Source organism: Lagopus muta, chromosome 3 (genome assembly GCF_023343835.1).
Source record: "Lagopus muta isolate bLagMut1 chromosome 3, bLagMut1 primary, whole genome shotgun sequence".
Lineage (NCBI taxonomy): Eukaryota > Metazoa > Chordata > Aves > Galliformes > Phasianidae > Lagopus > Lagopus muta.
In genome coordinates this window covers 26,899,678-26,921,178 of record NC_064435.1, presented here as the reverse complement: position 1 = coordinate 26,921,178, position 21,501 = coordinate 26,899,678, and the positions used below count along the sequence as shown (strand labels likewise).

The 21,501-nt window shown below is 36.8% G+C and overlaps 1 protein-coding gene across 12 annotated transcripts in view; it reads left to right on the top strand.

Moving 5' to 3' along the window:
- Positions 1–21,501, top strand: part of RALYL (RALY RNA binding protein like) — a 370,127-nt gene that overhangs the window by 323,751 nt on the left and 24,875 nt on the right. For 8 of the 12 annotated variants that reach the window (XM_048938715.1, XM_048938705.1, XM_048938707.1 and 5 more), the window contains 3 exons: positions 8,968–9,015; positions 14,704–14,867; positions 15,531–15,611. In XM_048938715.1, coding sequence (XP_048794672.1) covers positions 8,968–9,015; positions 14,704–14,867; positions 15,531–15,611 — 293 coding nt within the window. The remainder of the gene's footprint in view (positions 1–8,967; positions 9,016–14,703; positions 14,868–15,530; positions 15,612–21,501) is intronic. The other 4 variants (XM_048938716.1, XM_048938709.1, XM_048938710.1 and 1 more) reach the window with 3 other exon arrangements.

The following is a 21,501-nucleotide window of genomic DNA, read 5'->3' as shown; positions in this document are numbered from 1 at the left end:
ATACTGGCGATTTTTTCCTCTGTATTATGGAAAGTGAACAGACATGCCTTTCCATTAATAGCATTACTAGGCATGTATTTTTCAGAAACCAAGGGAAATGTAGTCTGTATAGTTAGCACTGAGCTAGGCAATATAAAGTACTGTGTGCTGTGATTTAAGTGAACATGCAACCAGAAAGCACACAACCTTCCACTCACTCGCCTCTCCCAGAAGGTTTGTGGAGAAAACTGGAGGGGGGGGTGGAAGAGGAGGGTAAAGTAGAACTCATGGACTGAAATAAAAGCTTACTGTGACAGGACAAGAAAAATAATAGTAATGATAATTATATACATTATATATATATATAATTATATTATATATATATAGTATTTTATATATATAAATATAATCATTATCATTATATCATTCTATTGCTAACCACCTGCAACTGATGTCCAGCCAGTTCCTGAGCAGCCAACTGCCCGTGCTTTTTTCATGATGTAATATGGTCTGGATTACCTCTTTAACTAGTTTGGGTCAGCTGTTCTGGTTGTCCTTTTGCTGGAAGGGGAGTATGAGATACTGAAACATTTCTGGCTCTGTGCAACACTGCTCAGCAACAACTAAAATATCAGTGTTAATCAGCACTGTTTTTTCTACTAACGCCAAAACACAACACTGTAGCAAACACTATGAAAAAGTCAGCTCTGCTCTAGCTGAAACCAGACCATACAGTCAATTGCACAGCTGTCCTTCCACTTATCTCTGTAAAGGCTGGAATTGGGTCTAGTCTCCTTCTCAGTTAAGGAATATCCTTTTTATCATATGCGTTTCCCACAACCAATTACCATGAAATTTATTGCACAACAGGTCAGGAGTACAAGAATGCTTTCTCACATTCACAGTATCTAGTATTTCCATTTACCTTGTAACTTTACTAACAGTACCTTCTTCAAAAAAAAAAAATAATAAAAAATAAAAAATAAAAAAAAATGATAAGGCAGTATGTCTTGTCTTCACATGCCATCCTCAGGACCGTGACAATTATCTCTGTTTTGACAATTTAAAGCTAAACCTTGAGTTATTCAATTTTAAAAAAAAAAAAAAAAAAAAAAAAAAAAAAAAAAAAAAAAAAAACCACTACATCTGTAAACTTTTTGTATGAGTACAAAACAAAATTTAAGTATTTACAGTATGAGAAAGGGAGAGAGGAGAAAGAAAAGAATGTTGCAGCTTTCTAGAAGCACTTATTCTTTACATAAACTCTGACACCGTCATATTGAAATTGATTAATCTTCTGTGAGCTGTGCCTTTCTGTTTTATTCAGTGCTTCTAAGACTACTTCTCTGGAGACTACATAAAGTTTCCAGAGATCTGTTTTTGTAATCTTAAGCAGTTAGTCTTTCAGCTTCAGTGCTACCAATGTGATTTTAATTTATCAATCCACTGTTCAGTGAAATGCTGTAGAAACACTTCAAAGCCTAAACCCATCACTTATTCCTGCACCTGTCAATGGCAGTCTTCTGTATTTGTCACACCATACTCGTGCAATGTATACAATATTTCTAATAAATTGGATAATCAATCACTTGTGCACAGTCTGACAGTAGTACCTTGAATACACTGAATCTGAAATGCATTTTTAAGAGGTGGGACTCATTACTCTACCATACAGACATCAAGAATTTCCCAGTCAATCTATACAATTAAAGAGCACCTTGGGACATGGTAGGCCACTTCACACTGGAAAGCTTTTTCATTACCTTAATATAGTACCTTCCCATGAGAAACACAAGTAATTGGAGATTACTTTAGATGACAGAAAATAGTTTAACAGCAGGAGAAGAAAGGACAGAGAGACACTAAGTAGATTTTTTATGCTTCTTTCTGTAGAAAACATTACTTTGTTTCTAAATATCAGCAGGCTAACAAGGTTCAGTGTCTTTCCTTGCAGCTACAAATAGGTTTTGTTGGGAATAATTCTGATGCTTAGCTGTATAGAAAACTGTTTGGGCTAAATTTTGCCTTGAAAGTCCTGTATTGTTCATGCCCATTTGGCTGCCATAAATTGCTCCCAGATTAGATGATTCGCTGGAGTCTGAATATTAATCTTAATGTCGTTTCTATCATGTGCTACACAAGCTTTCCTTTATCCTTTACAGGGAAATATCTAAGTGGGAAAATCTAATGCAAAGTATTTGACTGTCCATAGGTAGTTTTTAATATTTACCCTTTTGTTTTGCCTCAGATTCAGGTTGGAGAATGAGTTCAGCAGTTTCCCCAATATACATTTTACTGAAAATAGTTGGGAGGAGAGACAATGAGCCCATGCTAACTATGTGTAAGATGAAAAAAAAAAACCAAAAAAACCAAAAAAACCAGCCTAATCATATTGCAGATTTTGCTGAGTGCCTGCAGAGAGATTGTTTAATGGGTACTGGAAATTGAATACTGTATGTCAGTCAAACTATTTTATGTATAGCTGTCATAGTTGGGCAAAACATATGTCTTCGGACAAAGATTTCCCAAAAGCTTCTCAGTTTTACTGAAATAATGTCTCCATTTACAGTATCATATTCTTTTCTATATTATTAATATCTGATTCCATACTTATCCACTTCATGGAAAACAGATAAATATATGGAAAACATACAAAAAATGTTACCTTGCCCTTTTTAAACTGAACACAATCAGAATAATACTTTATTTACTTATGTTAACAAAACTGTTATGACAATTGGTAAATGCAAACAGTAGGTTATGTCCAATCATCTGACAGTTTGAGATGAAATCAGGGATTTAGGAGGTACTTTATTGTTTTTAACCATTCCTATTTGCCCTCGTAACTGCATATGGAAATGAGTCCAAAATACTTTTCCATATCTTCTTGTCCTCCTTTGGCTCTGTCCCTCCTTTTTGCTATAAATCTCCAGGAATATATCTGCTGAAGGAACCACTGATAAGAATTTGTTTTTTACTAAAATGTATACCAGCAACAAGTGGACTGTGGAGACTGTTGTCTTTCTCTGCAGAACATGTGGCCTGAACTGCAAAAGAGAAGTGTTCTTTCACTGCTACCACGATCTTCATCCTTAATTAAAATTGAATCGTTTCTAAATTAAAGATTGAATTCAGCCCATGCATTCCCCTAGCTTTGGAAACTGGTAGTGAGTTTATCAATTAACATGTTAATTAGCACAAATTAAATTCTTGTCTTTGGGGAGTGTGGGTAACCATCCGCTGAAAAGTATTCAAAGACTCTGCTTTTTTTAATAGCTCATGGTCATTGCCATCTGAGTAATTTCTTACAGGGAAACTTGCCAGTGCTTATTCCCCAGATCATCTAGTTATGCTCCTCTCATCTCTCTATATATTTTTTAATATAACATCAGTTTAGACTGATTCTTTTTTGCACTCGACAGAAGCAATTTCTAGCACTCTTTTTATATGACAAGAGAAATGATTTTACAAGTGACAGGAGTGCTAGCTTCAGCCATTACATTGATATGTGCTTTCTAAAAAGAATTTGATTAAGAGAATATTGCTTTTGTATTTAATATTTTACTGACGACAGAGAAGCAATTGACAGTATAAATGGTGATAGTGCTGTCAACTGAATTAAGATGCATTATGTCTGGTTTGTCAACATTTATGATTTACAGGTACATCTTTGTACGTGTGGGGAAAAATAGTGATATTAGCTAAGGGTGACTCAGATGCCCAACAGAATTTGTTGTTTCCAAGAAAGTAACAGACGTTCTTTTTGTTTTGCTGCATTAACTCTTCTAAAATGAGAGTAACTCCATTGAAGCTGTACTAACTGGTATTTGGAGCAAGGTAACCTAAAACCATGTGTGTGACCATTAGCTTATAAAATATTCGTGTGGGCATACAACACAGTATTAGAGAGGCTATATGGTGCCAGTATATTTTCAATACACAATATTGTCATGTAAATAAATACATAATAACATCCAGAGAGTTTTTTTGGCGATGAGAAGCATAGTTCATTTGCCTGACTGCAACTGCTAATGTGCATTGGGAAACTGAATGCAAACAGAAACATAGATCTGAAAACCTGATCTTGGGGTCTTTTTTCTTCAGATAAACTGAATTTAAAGTAAGACAAGTAAAATTAATCTGAAAGAGGCAACTTTTACAAGATTGTCTCCTTGATACTTGGTCAGAAAAGGGAGCTATGACTTTTTCTTAACAGAACCACATAGTATTGGTAAGTTTTCTTTGCCTTAGTGTGAACATTGGTGTGCCTTTCTGCCTTCCACTTTAGCAGCAGCATCATGTAGGTTTCTTGTTAATGCTGCAGAGGTGTGAATGTGGGTAAGTGATCTACCTATTTAGTGTCATTCTGAAACTGCTGACTCCACCAGTTCACAGGCTCCTTTAAACATTTCTCTGCTTCAGACTTTCTGAATGTTTGGTATTCTACACTGCACCAATGATTTCTCGCAGCCTCTTAACGCAGGTTAATGGCTTGCTAAGGAATAACTCCCAAGAGGTTAAGAGCCCTGCACCTTGATCTCAGTGCTAGTGATTATCTGTGCTAATTTTCTGCTTTCTATACCAGCACTGACCAAAGCTTCTGTTTGTCCCTTGGCTGTAGAAGTGTGAACAATTAGGGCTGTAGACAGAGCTATACTAATCGCATTCACAGTGTAATGTCTGTCTTTAGTGTATTATTACAAGTGAAACATCATCATTCCACTTCTCATTCTTTTTTTTTTAATTGTAAAAAAAAAAAAAAGAAAAAAAGAAAAAAAAAAAAAGAAATTGAGATTGTTTTGAAAAGTAGAAGAAATTTTTTCTTCTAGGTCTTCCATTTTGGTTTCCTGTCATTATCTCTGCATCACAGCCTTTACAATACATGTGCAGAACTACTGCTTCACTACCAAGAGCACTAGGAATTGCTCTTATAAAACCCCAGACCTTTAAGGGTCTCACATGATGTCTTGCATCCATGGGCTGTTAACCCAGCTGCTGAAGCAAAGGACAGTTATCCCCAGGAGCTCAGTGCCGTAGCTGTGCTGCTGCAGCATTGCCTGTGCTGCTGCAACTGCAAAATAAGTTTCTGAGAGGCAGAAACAGACCTAGATCATGGGGACAAAAAAGGAACCAGGATGAGGTTTCTCAGCACTTTAGACCCATGTTCCTCTAGGGTCAACAACAGATAAGGTTCTATAGTGCTATTCTCCTTCTGTCATTTTAATAGATAGCATGGAAGAGTAAATGTCTTATCTCCATGATGAAATCTCAAATTCAGCCATCTTTCTTAAAGGATACCAAGTGATGAGGAAGTGAGCCTCTTGCTCTGTTGAGAGCTCACAGTAGCCCATCCATCTCTGCTTTCCGTACAACAGCAAATTAGATGATACCACATCTTTGCCAAGGGTCTCAGATAGAAGTCATTTTGTGCGCGGAACTGGCTATTTTCTGCCCTTATGAACAGCACTTCTGAACAGAAATGTCCTTTGCCAATGCAGAGAGATCTTGAATAGCCTGTGGGGAAAGAAGAGATTCCCTCCCCACCTCCTGCTACAGTCCCCAGCACCCATGCTGTGGAATATGGGATTCAATTAGAAGGGATGCCCTTGAGTTGTGAAGATTTCACTTAAAATGCTCAAATTAGAAGCAGAAGCAAATCAACTCTTGTAAGCTTGACAATTGTCAAGCAGGTCACACTGTTAAAAGCCATAATATGTTTACATTTCATATCCCAGCCATAAGGTCAGTAATTCTTTGGCAGGTAGATGGACAGGATGAATGAATTGGATATTGTTTGCTGCAGCTGAATCCTTGGGTATGCTCATTTCAGAGTCTGACTGTTGTGAAACATTCAGAAAACCAGCATTTACTTCTTATCTCAGTAGCAATGGATGTTACAGAACTAAACCATATGAAAATACAAAGCACCTTAACTTTCAAGTTAGAGGCAACATCTGTACCAAGTAATTTAGATAGCTTCTGTTATAAAACACTTGATGAAAACTGCTGAAGTTTATCTGATAGAAATATAAAAACATAACACGAAGGTGATGCTCCTCTTCTATATTTTTGCAGACTTTAAAACTTTTATCGGATAATGAATTTCAATGTTTCTGGACTGCCATAATAACATTATCAGATGCTTGCAAAGCAATGCAATATTTTAAAAGGTAATTGAAATAAACAACTCAGAAGTTTACAAAAATTCAAGAATCATGTTGCCATGAGATAATCAGGCTACAATACATGCTGCTTTTTTCTGGTACCAAAGATAACATTGGACCACGTGGAGAATAGGGGGTTGAAATTGTCACTGGTAAAGCTGAAGGGACACAAAGTAGTTCATTCTCAAGGCAGAAGTTACCCAAACTGTGAACAGAACAAAACAGAACTTCTTAGTGGCTGACTGATGTGCAAAACTACTTCTCTCAAAAGAGATTATCCTGGATTTTTCACTAAATTAAAAAAATGAAATATGTTAAATCGCATTTTTCAGTATGAGAATACTGTATTTGAGGAATACTGTGTGAGAGGCTCTCTGAATTTGTACAGTAGCGGACGGTGAGTAGAAGGTAAGGAGGGAGAGAAATGTTCAGTTATCACACCAGAAGCTCTTTTTTGCACTTTCCCACAATGCCATCCAAAGCCTTCTCTGCCTACTACTCTCATGAAGAACTTGTGAACTTTTTCCAACTGGTTAACCCTCTATGGACGTGGCATGCTCAGACCTCTGCCTGAGATCTCCGTCCCTCCTGTGCCCTTCCAGCACCACCATTCCCAGGGGAGATTTTGAGCCTTCTCTGTCATATTTTGAGTATGAAGAATTACATCCTTCAAAAGATCACTAACGGCCCAGTCTTACTGTGTCCTGGGGGGCTTGCCTCAAATAACACAGTCTTGCTTCTCAGAGTACATGCTAGGTCCCAGAGCTAAGCTGTTGTTCATCCTTACACCAGCTGGTGTAAAGTGAATTATTGTTCATTGGCTGCATGGTCTTTAACCTTGAAAAACTGAATTTATTTCATCTTTGTGTAAATTAAATTAATGTCACTCCAGGTGAAAGGTTTCATGTGACAGGCCTTTTTAAATTGAATTTTTTTCTTCAAATTGTCTGTCCTACTTAAAAACAGAAACTGAATATTAAGTGCAGGATTATTGCAGCTATTAATCATGCAACTAAATAAAGCCATTAGCAAACTGTGGATAACTGTAAATAAAATAATAGCTTTACTATCTCTCAGTTTCATGTAGACTGGCTATTTAGTCAAAGACAAAATAAGAGCTGTTGTGTTGTATAGGGAGAAATTTACTGGAGTTGCATGAAGATAAAATACAGAAATATGATTATTATGTAAGGTCTAAATAGTACTATTTAATGTTTTTCTTCCTTAACCAGATGCTTGGGTTTTTTTCTTGATTCTAGTCTCCCAGGTCTGTTTTATTTAACGAGTGTTTCATACAAAATGCATATATAAGGCTTTTGTTTCTCAAATAATTTAACAGTAGGACTACAGCTGGATTTTTCACATGGTGAGTCCCATGATTTTTCAGTACTAGTCTAGCATTACATGAGCAGATGGCATGACTTCTCTAATCTCTAGGGGCTTGGGCACTTTTATCCAAGGCGAAGGTGGAAATTACCCCCTAACCTTCAGCTCCTTTGGTGGGTGTTTCTGCAAGTTGCAGATATGGCAAAGTGCAAGCCCTGAATATTAAAACTGCAGGATGAAATGGTAAATGAGGTAATTTAAGTCTGCCAACTCTATTTTTTTTCCTTTTTAAGCAGTGAGTCTCTGAGACTTAGCAAAGGTAAGAAAATGGGGGAAAAGATTTTTGTGGCATGAGAGAAAACAAACCCAAGCTGTTCAAGAATTCTTGACCTGCACTACAGACTGTGCACTGAATTCTTGTTAGAGAGCAGAAATAGTCCAGAATACCATTCTATTTAAAGACAAACTTCATTAATATGCAGCTTTTCACCTTTATTTTCACTGAATTGATTTTCTCTTCCTTTCTTCTTCCTCTCTCCTTTCTATCTTTCGGCTTTCTTATTTGCTTATTTATTTATTTATTTATTGCAATACTTCCTTTTTCATGTCTTATTTCCTTAATAATTGTCGTAGTAAGGTAATTAAGAAACAGTTTCTGCTCCTATTCAGGCAAAGCAATTTTTGAGTGCAGAACATTTATTATTTTTGGTTCTCTTTTTGGATTTTTGAGATGCACTTCAGTGCTATTTCTTCACCATAAAGGATGAAAGTGGCTAATAGAATGCAAACACAAGAACGATGAAGGATTTATTTCACAACTGACAACACATAAAATAGAGTTCTTCCAGTCATTTGCAATCTCCTACCTATATTTATTTCTGTATGTATGTATGTTCTCTTTTGAATCTGAGAGTTATCTCTAACGCTATTACCTACGCCTTTCGTTTTTTTAATTATTTTTCCTTTTCTGTTTTGGCAAAAGACTTGGTGAATTCAAAAATCAACAATCCAACCATTCCAACATTTTTCATTAATCTAATTCATTGTCTAATTTCAGTTCTCCACTACTCACTCACCAATCTTTCTTGCACTTAACCATCTTCCTAGGCCACTAATTATGTCAGCCCAGCGAAGAAGAGAGTGTCACATTCATTAGAGTGCTCACTTCATTTGATCACTCGGGGTATTACACCATAATGAATCTCTAATTACAGAGGAGAGTGGTGTGTGAGCTCTTTTATCTGTGTACTGTCAACTGATTTCAATGTTCTACTTGCCCTAGTCTTCACATTTCCAAATTTACTGTAGAGTAACAACTGATGGTAGCTTTAGCAAACATAATGTATAAAGATGGTTAAGGAAGGAAACCGAAGCAACTCTAAAAACTGGCTTGAAACATGATAGTAAGCTAATATTAACAGAAGTGTTTTGATCAATGTGTATTTTTTTCTATAAGTCTGTACATTCTTGTTTCTGTTTTGTTTTTTTTTCCCCACAGTGGTTATGTCTTTGATTATGATTACTACAGGGATGATTTCTACAATCGGTACGTGTGGTTATTGTTTTTGTATGTTTGACACAATTTCTACTCTTTCTTTATAATGTAATCACATTGTTTGGTTATGCAGGTATGTTTTGATTCCACATATTATTTGTTTCATCATTTCTACTGTGTATTTGAAGTAGATTATTTGAATATATCACAAACAGTTTACCACCCAATATTTGTTCATTGAACAGCTCTTTTGGTTTTACCCTTCTCTGTGAACTACCAGGACATTTTCTTTGCTGAAAAATTTAATGGTAGATTAATTGCTCAGTATTTCTTTCTACAGAGTTCTAGGCTTATTTTCACTGGAACATACAATGGCTGCAAAATTCTTCATTATTGATATTTGTGTCTTTTTCTTTAAACCAAGAATATGAAAAGATATAGACTGTCTCCTGAAATAGCTGTTCTTGTCTTCCAAGAATACTTAGAATTCTAGAAAGACCTTAAGTGAAGCCAGACAAGTTGAACGTGTGTATTTCCATAGCAGCAAAAAGTGTGAGGATACACAATTACAATTACCTGAGACGAGTACCTTCATACAGCCTAGCTCAGCGCTGTGGAAATTTTAAGGTCTTCATTTGTGAGTGGTTAACACAAAAGGAGTGCCATCCAGAGTAAGGTAAGCCTGGACAGGCTCAAAAAGTGGGTGCACAAGAATCTAATGACGTTAAACAGGGACAAGATCAAGGTGTTTCACTTCAGTTAAGGCAATCCCAATGAGTACAGACTGTGAGAAGTCATTGTGAGTCCTCAGAGATGGATTTGGGGATCCTGGTGGACAAAAAAAGCTGGACATGATCCAGCAGTGTGCCCTTGCAGCCCAGAAGGGCCAAAAATATCCTGGGCTGCATCAAAAGAGAGATGGCCAGAAGGGAGGGAAAGGTGAAGGGGATTGTCCCCCTCTACTCTGCCCTCTTGAAGTCTCATCTGTGGTACTGTGTCCAATTTTGGGGACATCAGTACAAGAGGGAGGTGGAGCTGTTGGAACAGCTCCAGAGGTGGCCCACAAAGATGATCAAAGGGCTGGAGCACCTCTCCAACGAAAATACATTGGAGTTGTGCTTGTTCAACTTAGAGAAGAGATGCTTCGGGGAGATCTCACTGTGGCCTTTTAGTACTTGAGGGGAGCTTACAATCAGGAAGGGAACTTTTTACTTTTTACTCAGACTGATAGGGATGATAGGATAAATGTGAGTGGCTTTAAACTAAAAGAGAGCAAATTTAGGTTAGATGTGAGGAATACATTTTTTCTCAGAGAGCGATGAGTCACTGGAACAGGTTATCCAGAGAGGTTGTGGTTGCCACGTCCCTGAGGGAGTTCAAAGCCAGGTTGTATGGGTCCCTGGGCAGCCTGATCTGATGGATGGCAAACCTGCTTATGGCAGAGGGATTGGAACTGTGTGATCTTCAAGGTCCCTTCAAATCCAAGCCATTCTATCACTCTGTGATTCTATGACAATGAATATAGAAGAATCACCAAAAGACAGGGTTAATATGGAAGTCCACGGATAACCAACTCCTGATCCAGCTATAAAATATTTCTTCATTATATGAGAGCTACTCTGGAATTAGTTTTGTTATGCTGGCCTACAACATCAAAGGCAGATGTTTCAACCACTACTGCCATATTGCCAACTTCTCGCCAATATTCCATTACATGTTGTTGCCATGTGACAGATGGCAGCAGAGAAGCAGTCTGATAAAATGGCATCTGGCATGGAAGCAAAGATGTGGAGTTGAATTCTCCCATGCAGAAAAAATGGTGGCTGTTACATGAAAGACAAGCCATGTTCCAGACAGCCATGCAGATTTTACGAGCATAGCATGCAGACTATTGTTTATTGGTGGCAAAAATGCATGACTAATGGTGGTGACTATGCTAATAATTAGTGTTTTTTGGCTGAGAATATGTGCTATCAAGTGATGTTATTTTCCTCTTTGCATCGATTGTACATTACTTGGAAATAAATATAAAAAGCAGGCATCATTTTCAGAGCGACCCATATACTAGCCTAGTGTAGTATAGGCCAAGTGAGTCAGATGAGAATTCTACTTGGCTCCATCAACCTTTATTCCGAGACTTCTTTTACATTATAACAGCAGACAACAACAGAGTAGTGACTTGCACCCTGAAATTAAGTTTTTCATGTGTATGTACATTTCTGCTCAGAAACACTGTAGGAAGAGTATACAGAAATAATGTCTTTGTTTTGTTTTTGTTTTTTTCCCCAAGGATTTATTCAATTCAAGTTGCTTTATTTGTTTCTTCATATACATGACAGTGCTTACCTTGGACAAAGCTAAAAACAGTGAACTGTAAGCATACGGAGCCATCAACTCAGTTCAATCCTGTAGAGTCCACCCTTAATAGTAGAAGTTGCTCCTCTCCTGGAAGAAGTTAACTCACACAGACTTTTTATTTTCCCCAGAGTTGATGCTTTGATTTTTATCAGTGGATTTGCCTATGTTTTATACAGTGCTCTTTCTGATTTATACCATCTGAACAAGAAAGTTATTAGTCCTTAGGCTTTTTCACTAGTTCTGTATGTTGCAGATCACTCTAATGAACTAATTACACTTCCACAACAGAAGAAATATTTATGGGATATTAAATGCTGCTGTGGTAGTCTAGGTTTGTGATTGTCTTACTATGAAAAACTACTGACAGAAAAAAGTGCTCATAAATGTATCCAATAGTATAGTTTTCTGATTTAGAAATCCTTCATCATTAAGAAAGCATCATTTTAATGGAAGAAAACTCAAATATAAGATTCACCTTCAAGGACTGGAAATGCTGATGATGACATAAAAAGTTTAGGAGGTTAAATGTCTCTGTAAGATTTGAGGTAAGGGGCATTGAAGGTGAGAAGTCTTATGTGACAGGCATGAAGAAGAAAAACTAACAGAATTCAGTGCATTGACACAACTATCATATAGATCAACATACTTATAGGAAATATAAATGAAGAAATTTATTAATGATTTTTTGAATTTCTGAACTTATCTTGCTTTTTAATATTTACTAGTTTTCCAAACTTTTCTGAATTATTCAGAATGAATACACCTGTCTTATCTTGACTAAAGCAATTATGGGATCAGAAAAGTGTGGCAAAACTAGTTTCTTACATGAATTAAAATTGTTATGAAGGCAGACTGACAAGATCAGTACTGCACAATTTAGAATGAGGGAGGAGAATATGCACTTTATCTGCATATTGGTGATTATAGGAGCAAAGCATTATTTCATAACTGAATCTTGGAATCATTGAATGGTTTGAATTGGAAGGGTCCTAACAGATTATCTAGTTCCAATCCCTCTGCCATAGGCAGAGACACTTTCACAGAATCATAGGGGTTGAAAGGTGCCTCAGAGGACCACTAAGTCCAACCCTTTGCTAAAGCAGATTCCCTACGGCAGGTCACACAGGAAATTGTCCAGATGGGGTTTGAATATTGCCAGAGGAAGACACTCTGCAACCTCTCTGGGCAACCTGTTCCTCTGTGCTCCATCGTCCTCACTAAAGAAGCTTTTCCTTGTGTTCATATGGAACTTCTTGTGTTGCAGTTTGTTCCCATTGCCCCCTGTTCTGTTGCTGCTTACCACTGAACTGAGTCCAGCCACATCCACTTGACTCCCGTGCTTCATATGCATATAAACAGTGATGAGATTCTCTCTCACTCTTCTTTTCTCTTTGCTGAACAGTCCCAAGTCTCTCAAATTTTCCTCATAAGACACATGCTCTAGAACCTCTGTGTCCCTATCTCTGCCAGATCAGGCTGCCCAGGGCCCCATCCAATCCAGTCTTTAATACCTGCAGGGATAAGGTGGGACATCCACAGCTTCTCTGAGCTTCACCTCCCTTATACTAAAGAATTTCTTCCTTGTATCTAATGTAAATCTACCCTTTCTCAGTTAAAAGTCATTACTCCTTGTCCAGTCATGACAATTCCTTCCTCATTTTTCCTCTAGACCCACCCCTCCCAGTACTGAAGATTTCTGTTAATCATCTCTCACGTTACAAACGCAAGGAGATTAGGCAATGTACTTCAAAGCTTTTAAAAGGCAGCACCTTTTTATAGAAAGCACGTCACTGAAATATGTACAACTTCACACAAATATGAACTGCTAACAACTAGAAAGAAAAATCACCTTTGGACAAATTGTTACATAATGATCTACTGCTTTATAACTTAGAGGGTTTCTGGAATATTTTATTCCAGTAATGTCATGTGAGAGAATGTGACCAACCTGCACATGATCCAGTATAATAAAGGATGTGAGTGACAACCAACTGTAATATTTCTGTAAAATTTTAAAAACGTGTATTTTGTGTTCTTAATTATACAGAATTTTTAGTTATGCTTACAATAGTTAAAAACTGCTTATTCAAACAGCACATTCAAAGGGATGGAATTCAAATTTAATGTGAGTGATGGGATCTTTATGGTATATGTTGTAAACAGCTAAAGAAAAGGAGAGGCACAGACAACTGGAAGGATTGCAGGATTTAAATGTTAGGTGTTTACTTGCCAGAAAATGGGCTAGAAGACTCAAGTTTGATTCTGCTTCCTGATCAGTGTGCTGCTAGACAGCGTGGCCGTTAATTACTGTTTCTTGTATCTCTCTTTTCAAATATATATCTATCCACCCAGCTGGGAAACAGTGGTTAGAATTGTGAAAATTAAACATGCAGTTACAAATTTACATAATTAGTAGTTGCAATAGCATGTGAGCAGAACACACAATATTTCCTGATAATGTTGCTTGTCCCTCTATTTTGGTCTTAGAACTCAAAGTCTTAATTTTCTTAACTTTTTTCTCCTAATCTGTTTTGTTCAGAGCCAAAGGACTTTACATTTTAAGTATATCTAACTTTTGATTACTTTTCCTATTGTCTTTATTTTCTTCTATGCAGGTTAATCAGTTGCTGTTGATAACTGTGCTTTCTAAGATTGGGACATTCTGTTTGGGAACACTACTTGTTTTTGTTTATAGAATATCTTCTAGTGACTGCAGTAGCAATTCTCTGAATATATACAGTGGTTTGGTTTGAATAAGGCTAACATCCTATTTTGTTAATCATGCTTTAGTATTTCAGTGATTGTACATCAACTTGTTACTCAGTAAACAGAGGACATGATGGACCCTCTTTTCTGTCAATTCTATAGGATATACAGTTCCCTCAATAGAAACTACTGGATATTTTACAATGTGCAGGATATTTCTTTATGATGATGTCTGGTTTAAGAAAAGTTCATTTATTTTTCTATCTATAAGAATAGCAGATAGCTAGAAAAGTAGAATTCAAGTCATGCATACAGTAAAAGAATCTAACTGTCACTACAATAAAATGTACTGCTGTTACTTGTGTACAGTGAAATGATTTGAATCCATGGAAAGCAGGTTATAGATTTTCCATGCTGCAAATAACAGAGTATTATAAAGAATCCTCCCTCTTTTCAATGATGCAAAATCTGAGCTATGCACTGGACTGTGACTAAATGCTGAATAGGGCACTTAATGTGCATAGGTCCTTGAAATCTAATTTGACTATGATATAAAGTGATTAGATTTCAAAGGTTAATTTTCTCAAAGATAACTTGAAAATTTAATTGACAGGGCTTCCATGACTTGAAATCACAGAAGGTTTTATGGAGTCCAGCTGACTTCATTTTTTTTAGGTTGTTTGATTATCATGGACGTGTCCCCCCACCACCTCGTGCTGTGATACCACTGAAGCGTCCTCGTGTGGCTGTGACTACAACTCGTAGAGGCAAAGGGGTTTTCTCCATGAAAGGAACATCACGATCCACCTCAAGTGGGACTTCTTCCTCAGGATCCAAATGTGAGTTCCTTATACGAATTTGGATTTTGAAACAATGGTTGTGTTAATTTCTGCAAATAGGTAGCTTCTGCTATATAGCTCTTTTGCAGTTATTTCTTACCCTCAATATTTTGCTTGATTTTTTTTTTAATTAGTGAAGGTGCCACACCTTTGGCGTAGTCAAAGAGAACAATGGTGTAACTAGGAAAGAAAACCATTTGAAAATATTTGATCTTTAGCCTCAATCCCTTGGTCTCAAAAGTTCCCCTCCAATCATCCTGACTGTTTATGCACGAGATCTTGTGAACAGCTGATCATAGAGCTAAGTTAATACTCTTTTTATAGAAGGACTGAGAAACACTGCTTTTTGTTGAGTCTTGAGGGTTGTTTCCATTCGCGCATGAGGTACAGATGGTGGTCTGTGGCAGGGAAGGGAGGGAGATTGGGTTGGGGTTGATTTTTTACTCATGATTCCTTTGAAGATAGAAAGAGGCAAAATGTCTTTTCCTACTTGTAAAGGGAGTACAAAACGGGATTGATAACTTGGGGCTATTCAACCCCTTCTTACCCAGTTGGCCTTAGAATTGCTGACAAACATCAGATGTTCCCTCCTACATTCTCACCAACCTCCCCACCCTGTAGTATCTGCCAGGAACTTCATCCTCCTCTCCATGCATCTTTCAGCACCCACCTGTCTTCCCCTGCCCCTTATGTGGAGTGATACTGCCCTTGGAAGCGTCACTGGAAGAGGAAGAGAAAGATCAGGTAGGGATCAGATATTAGAAAGAATGAAGGGACTGCAATAACACGCTTTGCAGTACCAGGCCAACCAACAGAGCATCCTACTGACTTACACATAAAGTGAATCCACAACAGTACATCTTACTGGAAAGGAGGCTAATTATGGCATCAGGATGAGAAAAATACATACTCTACCTGAATAATCTATCCAAAGCTCACACACTAGCACCTAACAAAGACAATGGAACCTTGGTGTGTTCATTGCGTACCATTCTTGGTCCATCCTGAACTGATGACATTCAAGACCTTGAAAGAGAATGTGTAATAAATATGCATGTGACTGAAAGAATGAAAGTGTGACAAGCAAAGCAAAAGATAGTGTGGTATGCTGAGTAACGAGGAGCTCAGGACGTTTTTTGATAGGGATGACCTCTGAAGATCTGTTGTCTTGACAGTCAAATCACACACAAGTCTCTAGTGAATGAGTTGGTGAGATGTCTGTTACCAACAGTGGGAACTTCGATACCTAGGACACAGGAAAACATTAATTTATATGTTGTATTATGAAGTTCACTCGAACCATGAGTGGATGTGGGAGTAGTAACACTTCCTTTGTTATCTGTTATCTATATGATCATTTTCATACGTCTTGAACAAATCCACTTATGCATATTCACTCTTATTCATTCTTCAGTTCCTGAAATATGATTTCTAAAATCAGTCTAAAAGAAAGCCTATAACTTAATACTGTCATGTTAGTAGATAAGGAATTTACGTAATTTTGCTAGTCTTTTCCACCCTGGGGTCTTTGGGTTTTCTTTGGGATTTTCCATAAAGAATCAAAAATGTAGTAAGTATATGCAGTCACAGATTCATTCCCTAGATCTCCATTTGTGCTTTTACTTATGTCTTATCCATATGAAAACTTACTAGTATCAGTGCATTTAATTCCCTTGTCCTAAAGGATGGTCTGATAAAAATGGGCTTTTTTTATTCTCTTTGCCTTCAAGAAGATGAGTTGTTTTCAGATAAATTTTTATATATATTTATTCATTGTCTCCCAAGAGATGTCAAGGAAATATCACACAGAAATTTTGATTTTTACTGTAATTAATGGAACTGAGCATATTACACTAATACCCAGATATTTGCTCCTGAGAATAATCACCAAATTTGCCTTATTACTCATTCTGCATTTCAGAAAATATTTTATAGCCCTGTAGCAAGGATTAAGTACTGCTAATTGCAGATTATAGGGCTGAACCTTTGTTCATGTATGAGTACCCAAAACCCCCTGCTTTGAGACCTCCAAAACACTGTGCAACATGGCAAATGCTGCAGAACCTGTAAATTATTCTATGGATTTGCAATTGGGAATTTGTACATCTTAACAGGACGTTGTGCCTCAGTGAAAGTATTCTTCAGTGTATTCAAGTGCTATGTTAATTCTGTGAAATGTCAGTATTAGAGCTCCAGGTGACAAGGTTATCTTTGGATCCAGCTGTTAACACTGAGGAGAATGATACAAGATGAATCACTAAAAGCATGGGCTCTCATTTTGATCCTTATTGGGTTTCCACACTCAGTTTTTTACTATGGTAATTGAAACACAGAAAACATTTATAGTGCTTTAAAAATTGCAGAAAATGCTCTGTTTTACATGCAGCACATCTGAAAATAAATTGGTTGGTTTTTTTTTTATTATTTTTTTCAGAGAACTAAGGCACACCATGTACAGTTTCATGCTTGATTTCCCTATAGAATTATTTCCCTCTTTCTCAAGTCCAGCCAACTAATCTTAAAGGTAGAAACATGATTTTGTTTACTTGGTCAGGAATATAATCAGCTTATTGTAAGATGTTTATCAGAGAAATAAGCATGCTGTTCCCTGAGGGACTTCAAGCTGAAAAGCAGAAAATGTGTGTTCTGCTGCTACTTTTGCCATTTTATTGGAAAAGTTTTTTATATTGAATTGTGGGATTAAGCTGTCTAATATTTTGTTGCCTTTTACTCCATCATGCTAATCTGAAATCCTTGAACTAATGCAATGTTGATTCTAATTGTAATTTATTGCTAGTAAAGGATCTCTTAAATAGAGAAATTTAATTTTGGGTAAGGATGCTATTTTTTGCTTTGATAGCATTCAAGGCCATACACAAGGTTAATGTCAGGTTTCTGTATCAAAATGTTATTGCATATGCTTAAAAGATTTCATCTTCAAATAGCTCTCATCTCATGAGAGCATTTACTCTAGATTTTTAGATTTATTTAAACTTTTTAGATTTGAGTAGCAATCTCATAGACATAACTGTTCTCATAATTCTTCTCCACATTCAAACTGGATTCAGAAAATGAACCCATATATTTAGGAATAAAGGTCAGAACACGATGAACCCCCATCTGAAATGTTGCTGCAATTCAACTTTAGCACTTTAATTTCTAAAAATACGACTGACCTCAATTTATATATCTCTTTTTAAGCTGGGTGTGACACCTCCTATGGGCTACATGTTTAAACGCAATATGTGTTCTAGAAGGCTCTTTTATTCACTACAGAGAAATGGAAGGGGATACCAAATCTACTTCTGTACTGTTTTAAGTAGCCACACCATCTAATCCTTTTCAAATAGATTCATCTCTGCCTTAGACATATTTAGAGTTTTTCTATTTGTTTCACCAACTTCCAGCTCAAATTTGTTTCATTTGTTCATATCCATTTGTTTTGTCAACACTGTCTTAGCTTAAAAGTTTTACTTCCTTTCACCTTCCTGTTGTCTTGGGCAGAAATATAAAAGGTAATATTGCAGTTTTCCATTCTTACAGTCATCTTCATGGATCTTCTCTCTATATACTTGCTAGAATTCAGCGAATCAGTGTGCGTCATTCCAGATAAGCTCTCACCAGATCTTTATATAATGGCATTGATATTTGCCTATATTCAGAAATACGTCATTTTACACATTATAGTGTAACATTTTCTTTTTCATGGTTGCATTATACTGATAGCCTATTGTCAACTAAACAACTATACCCAAGGATAATTGTGTCTCTCTTTTTCAGCTGGTGAGTTTCCAGGTTAAGAGTAGGATTTCTGCTGTTAGTCAATCAAGTGAGGGTGGAGGGTGCTTCAGTGCAATTGAATTTCATCTTTTTCTTCTGGAACATTCCTTAAAATTATTTGACTCCTTCTATTCTAGTTCACTCTGAAAGGTATCCTCTAACTTCATATCATCCTCAAATTTCACTTGTTTCCTTAATTTTTGCATCTCAAAGTTGTTGAACTCATTTAGCTAGCCAGTGCTTGAGGAATTGCATTAGCAATTTCTTTTCCTTTCTATACATGCTGGCTGCTGGCTATCTGCTAATTAAAATTAAAAACAATAAAAACAACAAACAATAAACAGTAAGCTACTTTATTTTTCTATTCTATTACTAAAAAGCAGATAAATATTTTAAATACATACAGCTCTGGTCTAATGTCTATGAACTTCTTGACAGAGATCAATTTGAAAACAAATAAACTAACAATTAAATGAATTAATTTTAATGGATTATTTACGTACTCAAAGCAAGACACTTGAAGTACAGTATTTACAGTCTTTATGTAACTTAACATGTGCTTCAAGTCCCTAAAATCATTCCCAAGCTCTACACCACAGAATTACAGAAATACAGAATCAGATAATTTCAGAATGGCTGAGGCTGGCAGGGCCGTCTGGGTCTCTCTGATCCACTCCCTGCTCCAGCATATTTCCTTGTCAGCAGACAATACTGAGAACAGTCTGGCTCCTCTTCTTCACTCCTAAAAATGAAGTAGCTGAAAGCTGAATTGCTCTAGGAGAATGATTTTGAAGATTTGCACAACTCCCTGAAAATTAAGACAATAAGAGGCTTGAGAAACTTCGTCATTGCAAGGCTAGAATCAGGATGGACATTTGAAACTTTTATAGATTCAATGACCAAATTTTATGCAAATAGGGGTGGAAATAAGGCTTCTCAGCATTTAACATCTTTGTTTATTGTCGAATCCTCACTGCTGGTCTGCTTACCTTCTAGTACAGTGCTTCCAAAACTGATTTCTCTCTAGGACACCCCAGAGACGTCCCTGTAAGGCAGAGAGTTTGGCCTGAGTTCACAGTAGCCCCAACCTATGTGCCCATTTCTTTGCCAAGCTCAGAACTGCAAATGTTTCCTTTCTCTTTAATACTCAGAACAAATATTAGGTCCTTTTTGTGTCTCTTCTGACTTTTGACCTTTTAGCCTTGGCGATCACCTAACTCAACAGCTTGGCCAGATGGGATCTTTTGCCAGCTGGCTTCATTAGCAGGCTGCTGCAGGTATTTAGCATTTCCTACTATGCAGTTTCATGCCATTTCACCTCAGATTCTGCATCACTTTGCTACTCCGGCACAGACAAACCTCATCCCCGAGGGAGGAAGTAACCTTCAAAATATACAGTTGTCAGAATCTGAATGTTTTCTTACAGATCTCGGTGTTGGATTGTGACCCGTTATTTCTCTGAGAATACTCTATGACTATGCTCTATAAATATTCTAAAAAATTCCTCCATCAAATGCTGTAGAGCATACAAGGATCCAAGACAAAGATTACTTTTAAGCTTAGTTCTGAAGGCCTACCACTCACTGAGTATGAGGTCTGAGGTTTCAGCTTTCCTTATTTCATTTGTGTATGATAATAACACGATAAAGGAAGTTCATTACTGTATAGAGCAACCTACTTCCCTTAGCTGAGTTGCGACAATAATGCACGTGGCCCAAAACATAACGCTAAAAACCTTGATACCACAGTGAACATGCTCCAAATTTGCAGTAAGTTGTTTTAGAGGCTGGTATTTATTACAACTGAAGTAGGTAGTAGCCTACTTGCACATTTCATTGGCATATTTTACCTATCCAATTAAAAATATCCATGTGACATCATATTGAAATACATGCCCAAAAGTCAATGGACAGGACTGATCAAACAAAATTCAGCCAGGAGACTCTTTATGCAAAAACAGAATGAGTCCTTTTCTGTGGCAGAAAATCCCTTTTTCCAGGCATAAAGGCTCTCCAGTTGCTCCAGATACACACCCAAAGGCAATGGACTTCTTTTAGCAAAGATAAAGAGTAATAAAAAAGGTAATACTTTTGACTGTTCTTCTATTGCCAGTCCATCGCAGTTCGAGATGGTGATCTACCTCTTCCTACGAGAGCTCTAAGAGCAACAGTTGTGTTTACTCTTGACCTTTATAGTGGTTTTGTTTTTTTTTGTCACATGCTAACATAGGGTTCCCATCTTCCCCACCTTTTTTTTTTCAACACGATATTCTAGCGTGGATGAGTCAAGTGATCTATTAGTACTATTTTCTGGGCTTAAAAATGTCTTGATAACACCATAATAAAGAGATCATTCTTGAGTACTGTAACGCTATTTCTTCTGAAGACAAGACACCTCCAAAACTCTCTTCTTTAAGTTAGACCACAGGAGTGCAGTAATGCAGAAAAATGAGGAGTAATGCATTGCAACATAGATTTAGAAACTTCACCTATTGATTTATCTGAGTTGCCTTCATGTTCCTAGCTGTGATCATAAAAAGAAATATTTTCACATGTTATCTACAGGTGGATAAAGTAGAAGAAATTACCCAGAAATTATTGTTTTTAAAGCAGTGATACCTAACACCTTATAATGAAATGAAATTGTTGACTGGAACAAAACTTTGCATTTCTGGCTGACCTAACATTTATGTTGTCATTCAATCTTCTTGAAAAATATATGTGAGGATTCTTTTTTATTGTTGCTATTCTTATTTTTAAAAATAGTTCAACAAAATAACATCACAAGACTGAATTGTTTGTCATATTTCAGTCATTCTTTCACTGCAGGCTTCTTCTCAGTGAAAGTTACTTGC